The sequence below is a fragment of the Stenella coeruleoalba genome (assembly GCF_951394435.1).
Source record: "Stenella coeruleoalba genome assembly, chromosome: 9".
Taxonomy (NCBI): domain Eukaryota; kingdom Metazoa; phylum Chordata; class Mammalia; order Artiodactyla; family Delphinidae; genus Stenella; species Stenella coeruleoalba.
This window is the reverse complement of record NC_137155.1, coordinates 47,636,069-47,659,978: the sequence shown is the minus strand read 5'-3', so window position 1 is coordinate 47,659,978 and position 23,910 is coordinate 47,636,069. Positions and strand designations below refer to the sequence as shown.

At 37.6% G+C, this 23,910-nt stretch overlaps 1 protein-coding gene across 2 annotated transcripts in view; it reads left to right on the top strand.

The window, feature by feature from the left end:
• Positions 1 to 23,194, top strand: part of CASD1 (CAS1 domain containing 1) — a 79,324-nt gene extending 56,130 nt beyond the window's left edge. The window contains exons 15-18 of one of the 2 annotated variants that reach the window (XM_079931183.1): positions 1,689 to 1,829; positions 2,348 to 2,425; positions 5,028 to 5,120; positions 22,539 to 23,194. In XM_079931183.1, the coding sequence (XP_079787309.1) occupies positions 1,689 to 1,829; positions 2,348 to 2,425; positions 5,028 to 5,120; positions 22,539 to 22,703 (477 nt within the window). In that variant the 3' untranslated portion in view covers positions 22,704 to 23,194. Of the gene's footprint in view, positions 1 to 1,688; positions 1,830 to 2,347; positions 2,426 to 5,027; positions 5,121 to 20,839; positions 22,325 to 22,538 lie in introns of those variants that run through there. The other variant, XM_079931184.1, reaches the window with a different exon arrangement.
• The last annotated feature ends 716 nt before the right edge of the window (positions 23,195 to 23,910 follow it).

The window sequence follows — 23,910 nt, the reverse complement described above, 5'->3', positions numbered from 1 at the left end:
AGTGGTTAAGAATCCGCCTGCCAGTGCAGGGGACATGGGTTCCATCCCTGGTCTGGGAAGATCCCACATGCCACGGGATCCCACATGCCACACAGGCCTGTGTGCCACAACTACTGAAGCCTGTGTGCCTAGAACCCATGCTCCACAACAAGAGAAGCCACCACAATGAGAAGCCCATGCACCGCAATGAAGAGTAGCCCCCGCTTGCTGCAATTAGAGAAAGCCTGCACATTGCAATGAAGACCCAACGTGGCCAAAAATAAATAAATAATTTTTTTAAAAAAGAAAAGAAAGCTATTGTGCTTTCTGATCCACCATTTTTTTTCATTCTTATGTGCATATACTGTTTTTTCAAAGTATGCTCTTGGTAATGTTACTGTTTATTTGCTTGAAAGTACCAATATAAAATATATTTTATCTTGGTTGAGTACATTTGAATTTTATCATGTGTCTTCAGAATAGTTTTTATCATTTTTTCATTTTTATTGAAGTATAGTTGGTTTACAGTGTTGTGTTAGTTTCTGCTGTACAGCAAAGTGAATCAGATATACATATATCCACTCTTTTTTAGATTTTTTTTCCCATATAGGTCATTACAGAGTATTGGGTAGAGTTCCCTGTGCTATACAGTAGGTTCTTATTATTTATTTTATTTTATTATTTTTAAAAATTTATTTATTTTATTTTTGGCTGCGTTGGGTCTTCATTGCTGCACGTGGGCTTTCTCTAGTTGCGGCGAGTGGGGGCTACTCTTCGTTGCGGTACGCAGGCTTCTCATTGCAGTGGCTTCTCTTGCTGCGGAGCATGGGCTCTAGGCACGTGGGCTTCAGTAGTTGTGGCTCACAGGCTCTAGAGCACAAGCTCAGTAGTTGTGGCGCACAGGCTTAGTTGCTCCATGGCATGTGGGATCTTCCCGGACTAGGGCTTGAACCCGTGTCCCCTGCATTGGCAGGTGGCTTCTTAACCACTGCACCACCAGGGAAGTCCCAGATATCTATTTTATATATGGTAGTGTATATATGTCAATCCCAATCTCCCAATTTTTCCCTCCCCCGCTTCCCCCATGGTAACCATAAATTTGTTTTCTATATCTGTGACTCTATTTCTGTTTTGTAAATAAGTTCATTTGTACCATTTTTTTAGATTCCATGTATAAGTGATATCATATGATATTTGTCTTTCTCTGTCTGACTTAGTTCACTCAGTATGACAATCTCTAGGTCCATCTATGTTGCTGCAAGTGGCATTATTTTGTTCTTTTTTTATGGCTGGGTAATATTCCACAGTATATATGTACCACATCTTCATCATCCATTCACCCGTTGATGGTTGCTTCCATGTCCTGGCTATTGTAAATAATGCTGCATGAACGTTGGGGTGCATGTATCTTTTCGAATTATGGTTTTCTCCAGATATATAAATTGTCTTTATTTCTTCACTTGCTGCTGAGACTGCTTAGAGTAAACCAGCTTATCTGTGTCATTGCAAGAGATGTTTGCTTGTCTATTGCAAATTGTTTCCAACAATCATTGACTTCATTTCTTGAAGTTTAAGTTCTTCATAGAAACTTTGGACCTTTAAGCTTTTTACCTACATACTTTTATACATACTGTTCTCCTTTACCAATTACATTTGCTATTTATTGAAAAGTAGCTGTTTAAAACAGGTTTTCTCTCCTTATTTTTTAGGTAGTCTTTCATGGGATGTTGTTTGCTTTCATTTATCTGGCTTTACAGAAGCGCCAAGTACTTTCTGAAGGAAAGGGTGAACCTCTTTTTTCAAACAAAGTTTCAAATTTTCTATTATTTATTTCAGTAGTTTCTTTCTTGGTAAGTTTCAAAATGTAATTTTCTAAATTTCCCAAATCCACAGTACAGAAAATTAACTTCTAAGAGATAGGAGTTTAATCATTTGTTTTTAGTAAATAAAATCTTTACTTTTGAAATTCTTTTTCTCCTTATTTTTTAATTGAACATAAATTCTAAAGAGAATATAAATATATATATGTTAAATATGAAGAATAACTGAGATCTCAGTGAAATAGAATTTTAAAAGTTGTAATAAGTTTGGGAAAAAATATAACATAAGGTGTTTGACAGGAAGAGCCATCACTGCCTTATGATCACTACTTCCAGAAAATCACAGACTTATGTTCCCCTCTTTCTACTTTCTGATATTTGAGCACACCAAAAAGAATGATGAGCAAACCTGTGGACAGTTTTTACTGAAGCTTTTTTAATAGCATAATGAAGTATAATGTTATAAATAAAACTATTTTTAAAGTTGAGTGCTGCCTCTTTAAGGCATATATATTTTTGTGAACTGATGCATATATTTTTTATTTTAGACCTATTCCATCTGGGCTAGCAGTTGTAAAAACAAAGCAGAGTGCAATGAACTCCACCCATCTGTTTCTGTGGTACAGGTAATTATCTTTATTTAGAGAAAGTTTTCTTCTTAATTTTTGATAAGAACAGAGTCTTTAGAGGCAGCGAGATTTGAGATTAAACTCTATTAAATGTAGGTATATTACTTAATCTTCCTAAGGCCTACCTTCCTCTACTGTAACAGAGATATTAAAATCTCTTTTAAAGGGTGGTTATTAAATGTATGGAAATGATCAGTGTCTGTTGCTTAATAAGCACTCAGAAAATGTTAATTCTTTTCTCCTGTTTGCTTTTTCATCATTTATTTATTCAAATTTCTTCATTTACTTTTTTACTTAGAAGATCATTAAAAACTATGAGACTATGTGTTAAGAACCATGCTACTGGGCTTCCCTGGTGGCGCAGTGGTTGAGAGTCCACCTGCCGATGCAAGGGACACGGGTTCGTGCCCCGGTCCGGGAAGATCCCACATGCCGTGGAGCGGCTGGGCCCGTGAGCCATGGCCGCTGCGCCTGCGCGTCCGGAGTCTGTGCTCCGCAACGGGAGAGGCCACAACAGTGAGAGACCCGCGTACCGCAAAAAAAAAAAAAAAAAAAGAACCATGCTACATGTAAAAAGTACATGTAGCTCCTGCCCTCACAGAACTTACAGTCTAATAGACATATGGATCAGTAAACATTCATTCAACAATTTTTTTTTTTTTTTTTTTTGTGGTACACGGGCCTCTCACTGTTGTAGCCTCTCCCGTTGCGGAGCACAGGCTCCGGACGCGCAGGCTCAGCGGCCATGGCTCACGGGCCCAGCCGCTCCACGGCACGTGGGATCTTCCCGGACCGGGGCACGAACTCGTGTCCCCTGCATCGGCAGGCGGACTCTCAACCACTGCGCCACCAGGGAAGCCCCATTTAACAATTTTTAAAATTCATTTAACAAATATTTGATACTTACTTTGTGCTAGATATTATGCTGGGGGATATAGTGGTGACCAAATCAGACATGGTCCCTACCCTCACAGAGCCTATATTCTTCTGTTAGAGATAGTAATCATATAATCACCATGTAATTATAAATAGAAGTACATGATGCTACAAGGGAATATAATACAGGATATGATCTAGTTGGAGTTGGAGTGAAGGTAGTTAGGGTTCAGAGATGATTTCCCTCATAAAATTAGGCTGAGAATGGAGGAATGAAGGCAGGCAGTGAGAACTTAGGCCCTGTGGTAGAAAAGAGCATATTCACATTCAAGGAACTTAATGAAGGCCATTGGGGCTAGGGCTCAGAGACCCAGGGTCGAGAGAAGTATGTCGCAGTGCCTAGGAGGTGGGCAGAGGCTAGGGGCAACCCAAATCAGATTTACCTTTTACAGAGATACCTCTGGTTGCAGGTAATCATAGGGTATTGTGATTAGTGTAGTGATGGTCAAGTACAGGATACTTCGGAAACACATGGGATTTCTTCATAACCCATCTTGATACCAGAGCAGGGTTCTTGGAGAAAGTATGTCTAAGCCGAGGCCTAAAAAATGAGTAGTTCAACAAAGAGGAATAGGGAGGATTTCTGGAGGATCTTGTTTTAGGTTTTAAGTTCTCTTCAATGAAGAAACTATTTTATCCCTCTTAAACCTCTATATAGTCAGTAGAACCAAGCATAAGACAGACTCTCCAAACACAATTGATAATGACATTTTAAACATTGTACTATATTCATATAACATTTTCATGACTTCTGCAGACAACCAGATATAACACTTTGTATATCATATCTGATGTCATTTTTGTAATGACATGAAAGGAAGGGGGTTGTTCCACTAACAGTGCACTAATACCGAACAATATAAGGGGAGCTAAGGAAGAGAGTGACTGCACATAGAATAACACTAACACAAGCACTCCTGAGCCTTACCACCTCTTCTCCTAGTCACTCCACATGCTCATCTTTCCTTAGTTATTTTTTTCCCACGTTTACATTGCTGCCAGTAGAAGGAGACTTTTGAAGAGAGCAAAAAGATGGGGGTGGGCGGCTCCTAAAAAAGCAAATACTTTATGGATTAGTACATTAGTACATTAATACAAAATTGTATTATGGAATTTTATTAAGTTTTGCTACATAAATACATCATTTTCTACACAAAGGGCTTCAAGATGAGTTTATGTTTTTTCTAATATACATAAAATAAAACTGTTCAGCCATGTACTATGTAAAACCTGCACTTGTTTGCAGTATACAGACCACATGCTGAGAAATCCAGTTAGAGTAGACTCTGGATCAAAAATAACTTGAGGGGCTTCCCTGGTGGCGCAGTGGTTGAGAGTCCGCCTGCCGATGCAGGGGACACGGGTTCGTGCCCCAGTCCGGGGGGATCCCACATGCCGTGGAGCGGCTGGGCCCGTGAGCCATGGCCGCTGAGCCTGCGTGTCCGGAGCCTGTGCTCCTCAATGGGAGGGGCCACAACAGTGAGAGGCCTGCGTACCGCAAAAAAAAATAAAAATAACTTGAAAAAAAAAATTTATCTGTTGAAGAAAACCATTGTGTCGATGTATCAAGTTCAATAACAAATAATAAAGTTATTACTTGAAAGAAAGCAAAATTATTTTAATAAGCGGATTATTAATATTTGCCTCTGTGTTTTTTCTTTAGATTTTAGCCTTCATCCTAATAAGGAATATCCCTGGATATGCCCGTTCAGTTTACAGTTCATTTTTTGCTTGGTTTGGAAAAATTTCATTAGAGGTTGGTACATTAATATTTTGGTCTGTCTTACACAACCAAGTGTTATATGCAGGTGTGTATGTGAATGAGTATATAGGTGTGTAAGTCTGACATTTTTTTTAATCAAAGCTATGTTATTTATGAAATTATAGGAAAGAAATTTAGAACTTCAACAGCAGTATTATAGAATGTAATGGCTAGACATTACATTATTTAAAGCCTTATTTAAATGGCTAGACATAGATGACTTTCAAATATTCTTTACGTTGTCTTAAGCTTTCAAGTACAACAAGATGCTGAGATCAGAAGAGAAAAAAATGAAATAGATATAAATGAAATTTGTAAATAGACAAAAATGAAATCAAGTTGAGAGGATTTTCATTTGTTCATTCATAATTAAATATTATAGTACTGGAATTTAGTTTATTGATGCTTATAAAAAAATTCACTCTTACAATTGGAAGTTTGGGGAAAATTTTTAAACTCATTATTTTGTGTGCAATACCTAATATGAAATTATCTACAGAATCCATTTAAAGTAGGTTATGAAATACATTGAGTATTCTGAGTTTTATTATTTGAAATAGAACATTTTAAAACAGAAGAATTCATACTATAATCATAAAAGGTACATTTTAGAGTTACAATATTTATTAAGTTGTCTTTAAAATTGGGAAAATTTCTCTGTGATTGTTATACACACACACACACACATTCTTTTTCAGATTTTCTTCTCTTATAGGTTATTACAAAATATTTAGTATAGCTCCTTTTGCTATTTAGTAGGTCCTTGTTGGTTATCTATTTTATATATAGTAGTGTGTTAATCCTAATCCTAACCTCCTAATTTATCACTCCACTCCCTTTCCCCTTTGGTAACCATAAGTTTGTTTTCTATATCTGTGAATCTCTTTGTGTTTTGAAAATAAGTTCTTTTTTTTTAAGATTCCACATATAAGTGATATATGATGCTTGTCTTTCTCTGTCTGGCTTACTTCACTTAGTATAATAATCTCTAGGTCCATCCATGTTGCTGCATATGGCATTATTTCATCCTTTTTTATGACTAATATTCCACTATACACATACACACACACACACACACACACACACACACACACACACACACTGCATCTTCTTATCCATTCACCTGTTGATGGACATTTAGGTTGCTTCCATGTCTTGGCTATTGCAAACAGTGCTGCAATGAACTTTGGGGTGGGTGTATCTTCTCTGGTTTTCTGCAGATATAGGCTGAGGAGTGGGATTGCAGGATCATATGGGCCCTTGAAAAGAATGTGTAGTCTGCTTTTTGGGGATGTAATGTCCTGAAAATATCAATTAAGTCTAACTGTTCTATTGTATCACTTAGGATCTCTGTTGCCTTATTGATTTTTTGTCTCGAAGATCTGTCCATTGATATGCGTGGGGTGTTAAAGTCTCCTACTATTGTATTCCCTTCGATTTCTCCCTTTATGTCTGTCAGTATTTGTTTTATGTATTTGAGTGCTCCTATATTGGGTGCATATACGACAAGTGTAATATCCTCTCCTTGATCCTTTTATCATTATATGCTGTCCTTCTTTATCTTTATGTCCTTTGTTTTAAAGCCTTTTTTGTCTCATATGAGTATTGCAACCCCTGCTCTCTTCTCATTTCTGTTTGCATGAAATATCTTTTTCCATCCCCTCACTTTCAATCTATGAGTGTCCTTTGCCCAAGAGTGGGTCTCTTGTAGACAGCATATTGTAGGCTCTTCTTTTTTTATCCAATCTGCCACTCTGTGTCTTGATTAGAGCATTTAGTCCATTAACATTTAAGGTAATTATTGATAGATACATATTTATTGCCATTTTAAACTTTGTTTTCTTGTTGGTTTTACATTTCTTCTTTGTCCCTTTGTTTTTCTTTTTGTTTTTCCTTTTGTGGTTTGATGGTTTTCTTTTGTATACTTATGTTCTCTTCTTTTTGTTTTTTCTGAATCTGTTGTATGTTTTTGATTTGCTATTGTGTTGTTTCTCAAGTATGTTAACCCCTTCCTGTATCTACTTGCTTTAGACAGGTAGCCATATAGGCTCAAACACATTATAAAAAAAAAAGTCTACATTTTCTTACTGTCCTCCACCACATTTTATGATTTTGATGTTCTCTCTTACATCTTCATGTTCATCCTTTTGCTGCTCATTGTGGTTATCATTGCTTTCTCAGAAATTTTTAAATTTTTTTTTTAAATCTGTGTACAGGCTTATTTAAGAGATTTACTTTCCAATTGTGATTATTTCTTTCCTATAGATTCTTACTTCTTTTCCATTTAGAGAAGACCTTTCAATATTTCCTTTAGTATAGGTATAGTATTGCTGTATTCTTTTAGTTTTTGCTTGTCTGAGAAATTCTTTATCTCTCCTTTTATTCTAAATGATGATCTTGCTGGGTAGAATATCCTAGGTTGCAGATTTTTCCCTTTCAGGACTTTCAATATACCTTGCCACTCCCTTCTGGCCTGCAACATTTCTGCAGAGAAATCAGCTGATAGCCTTTTGGGTGTTCCCTTGTAATTAACTCTTTGTTTTTCTCTTACTGCCTTTAGAATCCTCTCTTTAACTTTTGCCGTTTTAATTACATGTCTTGGTGTAGGTCTGTTTGGGTTTATCTTGTTCGGGACTGTTTGTGTTCCTGTACCTGGATATCTGCTTCCTTCTTTACGTTTGGGAAATTTTCAGCCATGATTTCTGAAAATTTTCAGAATACATTCAATACAAATACATTTTCAATCCCGTTTTCTCTTTCTTCTCCTTCTGGGATCCCTATTATGTGTGGATTGGCATGCTTTATATTATCCCATAGGTCTCTTATATTGCTTTCATTTTTTTTCATTTGGCTTTCTGTCTGCTGTTCTAATTGGGTGATTTCCATTATTCTGTCTTCCAGATCACTTATTCTGTCTTCTGCATTATTCATTCTGCTCTTCATTGCCTTTAGCTCAGCTTTTGTCTCTGCAAATGAATTTTCTAATTTGCCTTGTCTCCTCCTTTTAGTTTCTAATTCCTTTTTACAGTACTCTGCATTTCTGTTGGTAGCCTTTCTTAATTCCTTCAGTATTTTCATTATCTCCTTCTTGAACTCAGAGTGTGTTTAAATGAAGAGGTCTATTGTATTGCTTGTTCTTTCAGGGGAATTCTCTTGATCTTTTAATTGGGAGTGGTTCCTCTGCTTCATTTTACATATATTTCTCTTGCTCTATGAGTTTAGGAGAAACAATTATATGCTGTGGTCTTGGAGGGCTGTTTTTATGTGGGAACATCCCTTTGTAGCCTGCATGGGTTTAATATTTTTTGGTACAAGGGCTCTTTTCAGTATGGATGCCTGCTGTCTCTTTCCTCAGTGTATGCTGGCCATTATCCCTTTGACAGGAGGTGTGACTGATGTTGTGGTGACCAGAGCCTGCACTGGATATTCAGTGGGCCTCCTCTTTGCTCTGTGGTTGCTACAGCCCTGTTTGGGACAAGGTCTACTCCCTAGTTGTTGGGAGTAGAAGCCCCCAGATCCTTTTCTGACCTGCATTTCTGAGCTACAGTGCAAGATAGTCAGGATTGGAGCACTCCCACTGGGACAGGAGCCACTGAGTTTTCCTCCACGGCTGCTGGAGCTGTTCACCAGTGAATGTGCTCTGTTGTGTTACCTTTCACCTACTGTACGGGCTCACAGAGTAAACTGTTGTTGGTGCTGCCCTTGGCCCCTCCTCAATGCTGGGAATACGAGCAATCAGCCCTGGTGTCCCACAGGTGTTGTTTTCACAAGGCCACCAGTGCAGATTGACTGAAGTTAGGTCCCAGGACCACAGTACTCGCACATATGAATCCACTGTGGGAGCTATGGAGGCAGTTCACACCCTGGCCTGGCCAAGCCCTCACGCACACACACCCACAAAGCCCACAGCTGCTAAGGCCAGATACCTCCCAGCCACAGGGCACCTGTTATCTGTTCAGATGTCCCGCAGGCACTGAATTTACAAAGCCAGCGGCAGAGGTGTTAATCCATGGCTCACACAGCCACGGGGAGAGATTTCAGCCCTGCTTTCTGAGTTGCATGGCCCCTGGGGCTCAGCTGTGGTTTCAGCCCCACCTCTGCTTGTGGGCAACACAGTGACATCTCCTCCCAGGGCCTGCCAAGGTGGCGGTTGGTGTGGGAGCCTGCCAAGGCAGCGGCGGCTGAGGCACGCTCTCCTGGAGGCCAATAAGGTGAGGCAGGGGCCAGCACATGAGCTGCTATGGTGGCCCCATCCTTCACGCACCACTTAACAATAGCCCTTTGTTTCTATGGCAGGCCCAAGCATCTTCCTCGAACACCCACTACTGCAGCCGTACCACACTCCAGCCCCTTCAGGCTGTCTCCGTGCAGCCAACCCCAGTCCTCTCCCCAGGTCTACCTCATTGCAGTTTTGATTTGCATTTCTCTAATTGTGATGTTAAGCATCTTTTCATATGCTTTTTGGCCATCTGTAAGTCTTCTTTGGAGAAACATCTATTTAGATCTTCCCATTTTTTCATTGGGTCATTTATGGGTTTTTTTTTTAATTTTTATTGGAGTATATTTGATTTACAATGTTAGTTTCAGGGGTACAGCAAAGTGAATCAGTTATACATATACATATATCCACTCTTTTTTAGATTCTTTTTCTATACAGGCCATTACAGAGTATTGAGTAGAGTTCCCTGTGCTATACAGTAGGTCCTTATCAGTTATCTATTTTATATATAGTAGTGTGTGTACGTCAACACCAATCTTCCAATTTATCCCTATGCCTCCCTTGCCCCTGGTAACTATAAGTTTGTTTTCTACATCTGTAACTCTATTTCCGTTTTATAGATTAAGTTCATTTGTACCCCTTTTTTTTAGATTCCACATATAAGCGATATCATATATTTGTCTTTGTCTGACTTACTTCACTCTGTATGACAGTCTCTAGGTCCATCCATGTTGCAGCAAGTGGCATTATTTCATTCTTTTTCATGGCTGAGTAATATTCCATTGTATATATGTACCACATCTTCTTTATCCATTCCTCTGTTGCTGGGCATTTAGGTTGCTTCCATGTCCTGCCTGTTCTAAATAGTGCTGCAGTGAACCTTGGGGTGCATGCATCTTTTTGAATTACGGTTTTCTGCAGATATATGCCCAGGAGTGGGATTGCTGGATCATATGGTAGCCCTACTTTTAGTTTTTTAAGGAACCTTCATACTGTTCTCCATAGTGGCTGTACCAGTTTACATTCCCACCAACAGAGTAGGAGGGTTACCTTTTCTCCACACCCTTTCCAAGCATTTATTGTTTATAGATTTTTTGATGATGGTCTTTAATAATGAATGATGTTGAGCATCTTTTCATGTGCTTTTTAGCCATCTGTATGTCTTTTTTGGAGAAATGTGTATTTAGATCTTCTGCCCATATTTTGATTGGATTGTTTGTTTTTCTGATATTGAGCTCCATGAGCTGTTGGTATATTTTGAAGATTAATCCCTTGTTGGTTGCTTCATTTGCAAATATTTTCTCCCATTCTGTTGGTAGTCTTTTTATTTTGTTTATGGTTTCCTTTGCTGTGCAAAAGCTTTTAAGTTTCATTAGGTCCCATTTGTTTATTTTTGGTGTTATTTTAATTACTCTAGGAGGTGGGTCAAAAAAGATCTTGCTGCAATTTATGTCAAAGGGTGTTCTCCCTATGTTTTCCTCTAAGAGTTTTATAGTATGTGGTCTTATATTTAGGTCTTTAATCCATCTTGAGTTTATTTTTGTGTATGGTGTTAGGGAGTGTTCTAATTTCATTCTTTTACATGTAGCCATTCAGTTTTCTCAGCACCACTTATTGAAGAGGCTCTCTTTTCTCCATTGTATATTCTTGCCTCCTTTGTCATAGATTAGGTGACCATAGGTATGTGGGTTTATCTCTGGAGTGTCGATCCTGTTCCATTGATCTATATTTCTATTTTTGTGCCACTGTCATACTGTATTTTCATGGGACTTTTTTTTTTTTTTTTGGCTGCAATGTGTCTTTGTTGCTATGCATGGGCTTTCTCTACTTGTGGCGAGCGGGGGCCACTCTGTTGCGGTGCATCAGCTTCTTGTTGCAGTGTCTTTTGTTGTGGAGCACAGGCTCTAGGCACACAGGCTTCAATAGTTGTGGCACGCAGGTTCAGTAGTTGTGGCACACGGGCTTAGTTGCTCCGCAGCATGTGGGATCTTCCTGGACCAGGGCTCAAACCCGTGTCCCCTGCATTGGCAGGTGGATTCTTAACCACTGCGCCACCAGGGAAGCCCTATCATACCGTTTTGATTACTGTAGCTTTGTAGTATAGTCTGAAGTCACAGAGCCTGATTCCTCCAGTTCCATTTTTCTTTTTCAAGATTGCTTTCGCTATTTGGGTTCTTTTGTGTTTCCATACAAATTGTAAAATTTGTTCTAATTCTGTGAAAAATGCCATTGGTGATTTGATAGGGATTGCATTGAATCTGTAGATTCCTTTGGGTAGTATAGTCATTTTCACAATATCTGTTCTTCCAATCCAAGAATATGGTATATCTCTCCATCTGTTTGTGTCATCTTTGATTTCTTTCATCAGTATCTTAGAGTTTTCGAAGTGCAGATCTTTTACCTCTTGGGTAGGTTTGTTTCTAGATATTTTATTCTTTTTTTTTTTTTTTTTTTTTTTTTTTGCGGTACATGGGCCTCTCACTGTTGTGGCCTCTCCCGTTGCAGAGCACAGGCTCTGGACGTGCAGGCTCGGCGGCCATGGCTCACGGGCCCAGCCACTCCGCGGCATGTGGGATCTTCCCAGACCGGGGCACGAACCCGCATCCCCTGCATCGGCAGGCGGACTCTCAACCACTGCGCCACCACGGAAGCCCTATTTTATTCTTTTTGATGCAATGGTAAATGGGATTGTTTCCTTGATTTCTCTTTATGATCGTCCATTGTTAGTGTATAGGAATGCAGCAGATTTCTGTGTATTAATTTTGCATCCTGCAACTTTACCGGATTTATTGATGATCTCTAGTAGTTTTCTGGTAGCATCTTTAGGTTTTTCTATGTATAGTATCATGTCATCTGCAAACAGTGACAGTTTTACTTCTTTTCCAACTTGCATTCCTTTTATTTCTTTTTCTTCTCTGATTGCCATGGCTAGGACTTCCAAAACTATGTTGAGTAATAGTGGTGAGAGTGGACATCCTTGTCTTATTCCTGATCTTAGAGGAAATTCTTTCAGTTTTTCACCATTGAGAATGATGTTTGCTTTGGGTTTGTCATATATGGCCTTTATTATGTTGAGGTAGGTTCCCTCTATGCTGACTTTCTCTAGAGTTTTTATCATAAATCAGTGTTAAATTTTGTCAGAAGCTTTTTCTGTATCTATTGAGATGATCATATGGTTTTTATTCCTAAGTTTGTTGATGTGGTGTATCACAGTGATTTGCAGATATTGAAAAGTCTTTGCATCCCTGGGATAAATCCTACTTGATCATGGTATGTTCCTTTTAATGTGTTGTTGCATTCTGTTTGCTACTATTTTATTGAGGATTTTTGTGTCTACGTTCATCAGCAATATTGGTCTGTAATTTTCTTTTTGTTATATCTTTTTCTGGTTTGGGTATCAGGGTGATGGTTGCCTCATAGAATGAGCTTGGGAGTGTACCTTCCTCTGTGATTTTTTGGAAGAGTTTTAGAAGGATAGATATTAAGTCTTCTCTAAATGTTTGCTAGAATTCTGTGAAGCCATCTGGTCCTGGACTTCTGTTTGTTGGAAGATTTTTAATCACAGTTACATTTTCAGTGCTTGTGATTGGTCTGTTCATATTTTCTGTTTCTTCCTGGTTCAGTCTTGGAAGGTTGTACCTTTCTAATAATTTTTCCATTTCTTCTAGGTTGTCCATTTTATTGACGTATAGTTGCTTTTAGTAGTCTCTTATGAACCTTTGTATTTCTGTGGTGTCTGTTGTCATTTCTCCTTTTTCATTTCCAATTTTACTGATTTGAGTACTCTCCTGTTTTTTCTTGATGAGTCTGGCTAAAAGTTTATCAATTTTGTTTATCTTCTCAAAGAACCAGCTTTTACTTTCATTGATTTTTGCTATTGTTTTCTTTGTCTCTATTTCACTTATTGCTGCTCTGATCTTTATGATTTCTTTCCTTCTGCTAACTTTGGGTTTTGTTTGTTCTTCTTTCTCTAATTGCTTTAGGTGTAAGGTTAGGTTGTTTGAGATTTTTCTTGATTCTTGAGGTAAGACTGTATTGCTTTAAACGTCCCTCTTAGAACTGCTGCATCCCATAGGTTTTGGATCGTCTTTTTCTGTTCTCATTTGTCTTTAGGTATTTTTTGATTTCCTCTTTGGTTTCTTCAGTGATCCATTGGTTATTTAGTAACATTCTTTAGCCTCCATGTGTTTGTGTTTTTTACAGGTTTTTTCCTATAATTGATTCCTAATTTCATAGCATTGTGGTCAGAAAAGGTGCTTGATATGACTTCAGTTTTCTTAAATTTACCAAGGCTGGATTTGTGACCCAAGATATGATCTATCCTGGAGAATGTTCCATGAGCACTTGAGAAGGAAGTGTATTCTGCTGCTTTCGAATGGAATGTTCTATAAATATCAATTACATTTATCTGGTCTAATGTGTCATTTAAGGTTCATGTTTCCTTATTAATTTTCTGTTTGGATAATCTGTCCATTGGTGTAAGTGGGGTGTTAAAGTCCCCCATTATTATTGTGTTACTGTCATTTTCCCCTTTTATGGCTGATAGCATTTGCCTTACATATTGAGGGGTCCTATACTGGGTACATATATATTTAGAATTGTTCTATCTTCTTCTTGGCTTGATCCCTTGATCATTATGTAGTGTCCTTCCTTGTCTCTTGTAACTGTCTTTGAAGTCTACTTTGATATGAGTATTGCTACTCCAGCTTTCTTTTGATTCCATTTGCATATCTTTTTCCATCCCCTTACTTTCAGACTGTACGTGTCCTTAGGTCTGAAGTGGGTCTCTTGTAGGTAGCATATGTATGGGTCTTGTTTTTGTATGCATTCCACCACTCTAAGTCTTTTGGTTGGAGCATTTAATCCATTTACATTTGAGGTAATAATTGATTTAATTATTTTACATTTAAGGTAATTATTGATAATGATATGTACATTCCTATTTCCATTTTCTTAATTGTTTTGGGTTTGTTTTAATTGGTCTTTTTTCTTCCCTTCCTCATTTTTTCTCTTATGTTTTCTGCCTTGAGAAGCTCCTTTAGCATTTGTTGTAAAGCTGGTCTGGTGATGCTGAATTCTCTTAGCTTTTGCTTGTCTGTAAAGCTTTCAATTTCTCCATCAAATCTGAATGAGGACCTTGCTAGGTAGAGTATTCTTGGTTGTAGATTTTTGCCTTTCATCACATTAAATATATCATGCCACTCCCTTCTGGCCTGCAGAGTTTCTGCCGAAAAATCAGCTGATAACCTTATAGGGATGCCCTTGTATATTATTTATTGCTTTTCCTTTGTTGCTTTTAATACTTTTTCTTTGTATTTAATATTTGTTAGTTTGATTAATATTTGTCTTGGAGTGTTCCCCCTTGGGTTTATCCTGTGCAGGTCTCTCTGCGCTTCCTGGACTTGGGTGACTGTTTCCCATGTTAGAGAAGTCATTCTTTGTTTTTTGATAGATTAATCACTTGTCAGTCACATTGTTTGCAAATATTTTCTCCAATTCTACAGGTTGTCTTTTCATTTGGTGTATGGTTTCCTTTGCTGTGCAAAAGCATTTATTTAATTCAGTCCCATTTGTTTATTTTTATTTCCATTACTCTAGGAGACAGATCCAAAAAGATCTTGCTGTGATATATGTCAAACAGTGTCCTGCCTATATTTTCCACTAAGAGTTTTATAGTATACGGTCTTACATTTAGGTCTTTAATCCATTTTGGATTTGTTTTTGTACATGATGTTAGAGAATGTTTTAATTTCATTCTTTTATATGTAGCTGTCCAGTTTTCCCAGCACCACTTACTGAAGAGACTGTCTTTTCTCCATTGTATATTCTTGCCTCCTTTGTTGTAGATTAATTCACCATAGGTGTGTGGGTTTATTTCTGGGATTTTTATCCTGTTCCATTGATCTGTATTTCTGTTTTTGTGCCAGTACCATACTGTTTTTATGACTGTAGCATTATAGTATAGTCTGAAGTCAGGGATCCTGATTCCTCCAGCTCCATTTTCTTTCTCAAGATTGCTTTGGCTATTTGAGGTCCTTTGTGTTTCCATACAAATTTTAACATTTTTTTGTCCTAGATCTGCAAAACATGCCATTGGTAACTTGATAGGTATTGCATCGAATCTGTAGATTACCTTGGGTAGTATAGGCATTTTAACAATATTGATTCTTCTAATCCAAGAACACAGTATATCTTTCTATCTGTGTATGTCATCTTCGATTTCTTTCATCAGCATCTTATAGTTTTCAAAATACAGATGTTTTGCCTCCCTAGGTTGGTTTATTCCTAGCTATTTTATTCTTTTTGTTGCAGTAGTAAATGGGATAGTTTCCTTAATTTCTCTTTCTGATCTTTTGTTGTTAGAGCATAGGAATGCAAGAGATTTCTGTGTATTAATTTTGTATTCTGCAACTTTACTGAATTCATGGATGAGCTCTAGTAGTTTTCTGGTAGCATCTTTAGGATTTTCTATGTATACTCTCATGTCCTCCCCAAACAGGGACAGCTTTACTTCTTCTTTACCAATTTGGATCCCTTATTTCTTTCTCTTCTCATTGCCATGGCTAGAACGTCCAAAACTATGTTGAATAAAAGTGCTGATAGTGGACATCCTTTTCTTGTTTCTGATCTTACAGGAAATGCTTTCAGCTTTTCACCTTTGCCAATGAGGTTAGCTGTGGGTTTGTCATGTATGGCTTTTATTATGTTGAGGTAGATTTCCTCTATGCCCCCTTTCTGGAGAGGTTTTTAATCATAAATGGATGGTGAATTTTATCAAAAGCTCTTTCTGCAGCTACTGAGATGATCATATGGTTTTTATTTTTCAATTTGTTAATGTGGTATATCACACTGATTGATTTACGGATATCAAAGACTCCTCGCCTCCCTGAGATAAATCCCAACCTGATCATGATTCTGTGATCCTTTTAATGTATTGCTGGATTTGATTTGGTAGTATTTTGTTGAGTATTTTTTTGTCTTTGTTCGTCACTTGTGTTGGCCTGTAATTTTCTTTTTTTGTGGTGTCTTTGTCTGGTTTTGGTATCAGGGTGATGGTAGCCTCATAGAATGAGTTTGGAAGTGTTCCTTCCTCTGCAACTTTTTGGAATAGTTTCAGAAGGATAGGTGTTAAATGTTTGCTAGAATTCTGTGAAGCCACCTGGTCCTGGACTTCTGTTTGTTGAGAATTTTTAAATCACAGTTTCAATTTCAGTGCTTGTGATTTGTCTGTTCATATTTTCCATTTCTTCCTGGTTCAGTTTTAGGAAATTGTACCTTTCTAAGAATTTGTCCATTTCTTCTAGGTGGTCCATTTTATTGGCATATAGTTATTTGTAGTAGTCTCTTCTGATCGTTTGTATTTCTGTGATGTCCATTGTAACTTCTCCTTTCTCATTTCTAATTTTATTGATTTGAGCCCTCCCTTTTTTCTTGGTGAGTCTAGCTAAAGGTTTATCAATTTTGTTTATCTTTTTAAAGAACCAGCTTCTATGTCATTGATTTTTTTCTATTATTTTCTTCATCTCTATTTCATTTATTCCTGCTCTGATCTTTATGATTTCTTTCTTTCTTCTAACTTTGGGTTTTGTTTTGTTCTTTCTCTAGTTGCTTCAAGTGTAAAGTTAGGTTGTTTGAGATTTTTCTTTTTTCCTGAGGTAAGATTGTATTCCTATAAACTTCCCTCTTCGAACTGCTTTGTCTGCCTCCCACAGGTTTTGGATTGTTGTGTTTTCATTTTTCATTTGCCTCTAGGTATTTATTTCCTCTTTGATTTCTTCAGTGATCCATTGGTTGTTTAGTACCATATTGTTTAGCCTCCACATGTTTGTGTTTTTTACAGCTTTTTTCCTGTGTTGTGGTCAGTAAAGATGCTTGATATGATATCAGTTTTTGTAAATTTACCCAGGCTTGCTTTGTGGTCCAGCATGTGATCTATGCTGGAGAATGTTCCATGTGCACTTGAAAAGAATGTGTATCCTACTGCTATTTCGATTGGCACACCTTATAAATAGCATTTAAGTCCTTCTGGGCTAATGTGTCATTTAAGGCCTGTGTTTCCTTATTGATTTTCTGTCTGGATGATCTGTCCATTGATGTAAGTGGGGTGTTAAAGCCTCCCACTATTTTTGTGTTACTGTCAATTTCTCCTTTTATGTCTGTTAACGTTTTGCCTTGTATATTGAGGTGCTCCTGTGTTGGGTGCATATTACAGTTGTTCTGTCTTCTTCCTGGATTGATCCCTTGATCATTCTGTAGTGTCCTTCTTTGTCTCTTGTAACAGTCTTTATTTTAAAGTCTGTTTTGTCTGATATGAGTATTGCTATTGATTCCCATTTGTATGGAATACCTTTTTCCATCCCCTCACTTTCAGTTGTATGTGTCTCTAGGTCTGACATGGGTCTCTTGTAGACAGCATATATACTGGTCTTGTGTTTGCATTCATTCAGCCAATCTATGTCTTTGTTTGGAGCAATTACTCTGCTTACATTTAAGGTAATTATCAGTATGTATGTCCTTATTGCCATTATGTTTGTTTCGGATTTGTTTTTGTAGGTCTTTTTTCTTCCTTTCCTCATTTGTTCTCTTGTGATTTGATGACTATTTTTATAGTGTTATGTTTGGATTTCTTTGTGTGTATATCTATTATGGCTTTTTGGTTTGTGGTTACCATGAGGTTTTGATATACCTGTCTATACATGATTGTTTTAAGTTTCTGATATCTTAATATCAAATGCATTTCAAATATCCTGCATTACTTTTCTGTAGTTTCCTTCTCTCACAGTTACTGGTTTAGATATCATGTTCGTGTGTAGATGATTTCCTGTGTTTCCTGTATGTTTGCCTTTACTGCTGAGCTTTCCCATTTCATAATGTTCTTGTTTTAGTTGTGGCCTTTTCTGCCGAGAGAAGTTCCTTTAGCATTTGTTGTAAAGCCGGTTTGGTGGTGCTGAATTCTTTTACTTTTGCTTGTCTGTGGAGCTTTTGATTTCTCCATCTAATTTGAACTGAGGGCCTTGCTCGGTAGAGTAATTTTCATTGTATGTTTTTCCCTTTCATCACTTTATATTGTGCCACTCCCTTCTGGCCTAGCGTTTCTGCTGAAAAATCAGCTGATACTCCTGAGGGGATTCCCTTGTATGTTATTTGTTGCTTTTTCCTTTTTTTTTAAATATTTTTTCATTATCTTTAATTTTTGTCAATTTGATTACTGTTGTCTCACCATGTTCCTCCTTGGGTTAACCCTGTATGGGTCTGTGAATTTCCTGGACTTGGGTGACTGTTTCCTTTCCCATGTTTGGGAATTTTTCAGCTATTATCTCTTCAAGTATTATCTCAGGTCCTTTCTCTCCCTCTTCTCCTTCTGGGACCCCTCTAATGCAAATGTTGGTGTGTTTGACATTGTCCCAGAGGTTTCTTAAACTGTACTCATTTTATTCTTTCTTCTTTATTTTGTTCCATGGCATTAATTTCCACCACTCTGTCTTCCAGCTCACTGATTCATTCCTCTGCCTCATTTATTGTACTATTGATTCCTTCTAGTGTATTTTTCATTGCAGTTATTGTATTCTTCGATTCTGTTTGGTTGTTCTTTATACTTTCTAACTCTTTGCTAAAAACTTCTTGTAACTTCTCACTCTGTACATCATTCTTTTCCCAAGTTATTGGATCGTCTTTACCATTATTACTCTGAACTCTTTCTTGGGTAGACTGGTTATTGCTACTTCACTTAGTTGTTATTTTGGGACTTTTATCTTGTTCCTTCATCTGGAACATATTCCTTTGCCATCTCATTTTAATTTCCTATCTGTGTTTTTATATATGTTGTAGTTTAGTTATGTTTCTTGACCTTGGAGAAGTGGCCCTCTATAGGGGATGTCCTGTATGTCCCAGCACTACACTCCCCTCTTGTCACCCAAGGGCCAGGGACCAGCTGGTCCCAGGGTAGTTCTGACCTGTTTTCGGACTCAGTTCCACAGGCTGCTGGATCATAGTTTTCTTGCTTCTGGTGTCTCCCCTCTGGTGGGTTAGTCCAGTCTAGACGCTTGTGCAGGCTTCCTGGGTGGGGGGGGCGGGGCGGCGAGGCCAGTGCCTTCCTTTGGTGGGTGGAGCCGGGTCTTGGCCCTCTTGTGGGCAGGACCATGTCAAGGGGCGTGTCTAGAGGTGGCTGTGGGCTCAAGAAGTCTTTAGGCAGCCTGGCTGCTGGTGGGTGGGGCTGTGTTCCTGCCCTTTTGGTTTTTGGCCTGAGGTGTTCCAGCCCTGGAGCTTATAGGCAGTTGGGTGCAACCAGGTCTTAGTCAAAGGACCCAAGATGTCTGCCTCTAGCCAAAGTTCACGTAGGTCCCCGCTATGCCTGCCACCTTCCAAGACCAGCAGGTAATTCTGGCCCAGGCTCCTGTGGAGTCTCTGCTTTTGCCCTGGGTCTTGGTGTGCATCCTCCAAGAGTGAAGTCTCTGTTTCCCCCAATCCTGTGGAGCTCCTGCAGTTGAGCCCCACTGGCCTTCAAAGCCAATTGCTGTGGGTGCTCCTCCTCCCAATGCTGAACCCCTAGGCATGGTGTGGAGCTCAGAGCTCTCACTCCTGTGGGAAAACTTCTGTGATACAATTATTCTCCAGTTTGTGGTCCTCCCACCCAGGTGGTATGGGATTTGATTATATCATGAGACTGCCCCTCCTACTATCTCAGGTTGCTTCTTTATGTCTTTGGAAATAGAATATCGTGTTTTGGAAGATTCCAGTCTTTTTAATTTTTTGATGTTCTCCTGAGAGCAAGGTCCTTCTGCTCTGCCATCTTGTCTCTGAATGTCCTATTTTTTAAGTCTCCTTTAAAAGAGAGATTGTATAGAATTTAGCATTCTTCAGCATGTTGATATTTGTTGAAGTAGCTTAAGCATTTTCCTAATCTTTGATATTTTGAAGCAATGTGATGGTAGAACCACATTTGTAATCACAATCAAAAGTAGTAATTGTGTCCTCTAATATGTATACTCACATAGAAGTTGAAATACACTTTTGAAACATTCAAATGCAATTCAAGACATTTGTCTGGTACAGAACAAACACGAGGACATCTTAAAAAACATGCCATTTCCCATTCATATACACATATACATAAGTATATTCACAAATATACATGTAGTACAGACATGTACACACACACACACACACACACACACACAGTAATTCTTTATTTGGCGTCTGAATACAAAAGTCCATATATCATTGCATGATGTAGAAGACAGCTGACAAAGAAATGTTTTTAAAGTTATAAGGTTCCTGGTGGTTCATTTCTTGGGGACTTTGAAGCAGTGCTTCAGCAATTAGGAGTTCTGGACACTAGACACTAGACTTTTCAAGGCCAACAGTGAAACATAATTAAATGGTTTTGGAAAAGCCTTCTGACGTAATTACGCTATCATATGTTTAAATTAGGAAAATCTGTAATATATTCATGGACCCTCTGAACATATCTGACTTGACATATTTTTCCTTTCAGCTGTTTATTTGTCAGTATCACATATGGCTGGCAGCAGACACAAGGGGTATCTTGGTACTCATACCTGGAAACCCTATGCTCAACATCATTGTCAGCACTTTCATATTTGTTTGTGTGGCACATGAAATTTCTCAGATCACTAATGATCTTGCACAGATTATTATTCCTAAAGATAACTCATCTCTGTTGAAAAGATTGGCATGTATAGCTGCATTTTTTTGTGGACTCCTCATCTTATCATCTGTTCAAGATAAATCAAGACATTAGGATACTAAAACCTTAAACTCTTCAGATTAACTTTGTGTCTACCTGGAGGAGAACAGCATCTATCTGAAGATACAAATGTATATGTAAATAAAAATTTGTGTGACAAGAAGATAGCTCAGTGACATCTGTTCAACATATGTGGTTGTATATTTTGGAAATGTACATATATGATGTGAAATACTGAAGAAAATTGAAGCAGAGTGTATTGTATAGGACTGCATGTGAAAAGTCTTTTCTACTGGATCTGTATTTCCTTTTATAAGTGATTTTAAGTTAACCTATGAAGGCAGGGAAATAATTACCTTTCCAGTAAAAAATACAGATAATTAGCTTAGTGACACCACTGAGTGTTTTGATATTTACTAAATTTGTGGTAATAAAATTGTATGCACCTATATTCATCATGGAACTTCCTATTTCGTTGAAAACTTTCTTACTCAAGAAAGACTGCAATATTGTTTTCTTATATGTGCAATGATGTGGAATGACAAACAGTATGTCTTCTGTGTTCATGTTCTGATTGTTATGTTTCCTGACATGAGTTTTCTTCCTAACTATGGTTTTCAGGTATATAAGCCTAAAATCTTTGTACACTTTGTCTCAAATTTGTTCTAGGCTCCATGACAGGGTTTTGTCATTGATACTGTTGTAGCTTTTTATAAAAAGGCCGTTTTTTTCTTTCTAGTCCAAACATTCACCTGTTTCCTTTCTTTAAGCTATACCAGTGTAATCCCAGTTACCCTGTGGATCCATTGAATATGCTTTCCCCCATCTAATTTTGTATATTATTTCCAATGTTTGGAAGCTCTTTATAACCATTTTGGTATTTCCTATTACTCCCTCCTATTTTTAAAAAAATATTTATCAACCTAAACTTGTGCAGTGTAGTAAAGATTCAAGTTATGTGTGAGATGTATAACCATAAGTAGAATTTTAAGTAAACCGGTGACCTTGGGCAATGTATGTTTTTGATTTTGTTACAAGCTAACTGTTAGAGGTATAAATTTATTTATCTGTTGTACAGATTTGATTATAAATTTTAATGTTTGAAAGATTGCACTTGTTTGCTGTTACTGTGTATGGGGTAAAATATTTTTTGTTCACAGTATATGAAAATATGGAGTAATTTAAACAGTAAATAAACATTCTGTGGATGCTTATTTTTGTATTGTAAAGTATCAATTAAACTGTTTTTTTTTTTTTAAAGCTGGATCCATTAATGCTTGGTTCAAATGTCTAATTCATTTCCTCAGCTTAAATTTACTTTTTCAATCTCTTAGCATATATGGGTAAGTCACTGTGACAGTTAAAGAATAATTTAGTTATCAGTGCTTCAGAGGATAATCTGCCTTTCTGCCCATGAGTTAAAACATTGTTTTATTAGTAATGTTAAAGTTTTTTTTGTTTTTTTTTTTTTGTTTTTTTTTTGCAGTACGCAGGCCTCTCACTGTCATGGCCTCTCCCGTTCCGGAGCACAGACTCCGAACGCGCAGTCTCAGCGGCCATGGCTCACCGGCCCAGCCGCTCCGCGGCATGTGGGATCCTCCCGGACCAGGGCACGAACCCGTGTGCCCTGCATCGGCAGGCGGACTCTTAACCACTGCGCCACCAGGGAAGCCCCCCATGTTAAAGATTTTTTAAATTTATTTCTTTAGCACTGGATTTATGTGCTAGTGATATATTTCCATTAATTGAGGAATATTTCTCTAACAGATGTGTGGTCTTTCTTTTTCCTCTCTTCTTCTGCCCTTACTTAATCTTTTGACATTTCCCAGATAGACAATTGTAATGATTCATTGCTCTGCCTCCTAGACTGCAGGCTTATAAGTAGAGAATAGTATAGTTATAAATCAAAAACTTCCAAGTACTGTGATCACATTATTCTTGCTGGTGTGGCTTGCCAAAGAGTAGAGTGCATTTTAATTTAGCTTGTAAGTTTTATCATCTGAGAAAGATTCCTCCTGATGAAACAATTGAAAAAGAAAGATGACCATTATTTGTTTTTGAAAGTACTTATGTCTTCTAATAGTGATAGCCAAGTAAAAAGTTTTTTCCTAAAACTTGGAACTGGTAAGCCCTATTTCTTCATCACGTGTTCTCATTTAATTTATATGTATAAAATAAAACAGTGGCACATAAAAATTAAAATCAAAATGTGCATGTTATTAAAATATATTTGATTTTCTTAATGAGTCTTTATGGATAAGAGGTTATTGTGGTATTAGTTACCACAATGATAGCATCTATGGTATGTTTTAATATTTTTTCTGCATTGACTCACATAGTGATTATTTGCATTAATCATACCATTCTTCAGAAAGATGTTTAACAGAATATTTAGATATGCTAAAATTTAGATAAAACCACAGATTCTCTAAAACTCAAATTTTCTATAATATAAATCATGTTGAAAAATCTATCATCTGGTCCCAAAAGGTACTTGCTTGACTCACTCTAACCCAATCCTTCCCCGTTTCCCTTGTCAAACGGTCCCATTTTTATGGATAGCCAACATAGCATTAAAAATTCAGAGCCTTCACCTAAAACCATTCTCTGTACCTATGAACTGGATCCTATTATTTGTTTTAGGTGCTGGCATAAGATAACATTTACATCCTACCATTCCATTGTAAGATAAGTTAACCAGTTAAAATTTTAAAGATGGGTGAATATTATTTCAAATGTTAGTGAGCATAGTAAGCTTTTGAGCTTGGTAAAATTAACTAATGATAAGCATGTCTGTGTTTGATTATGTATATTTTTTACTACCTTGTAAAAATATGTATATAGGGCTTCCCTGGTGG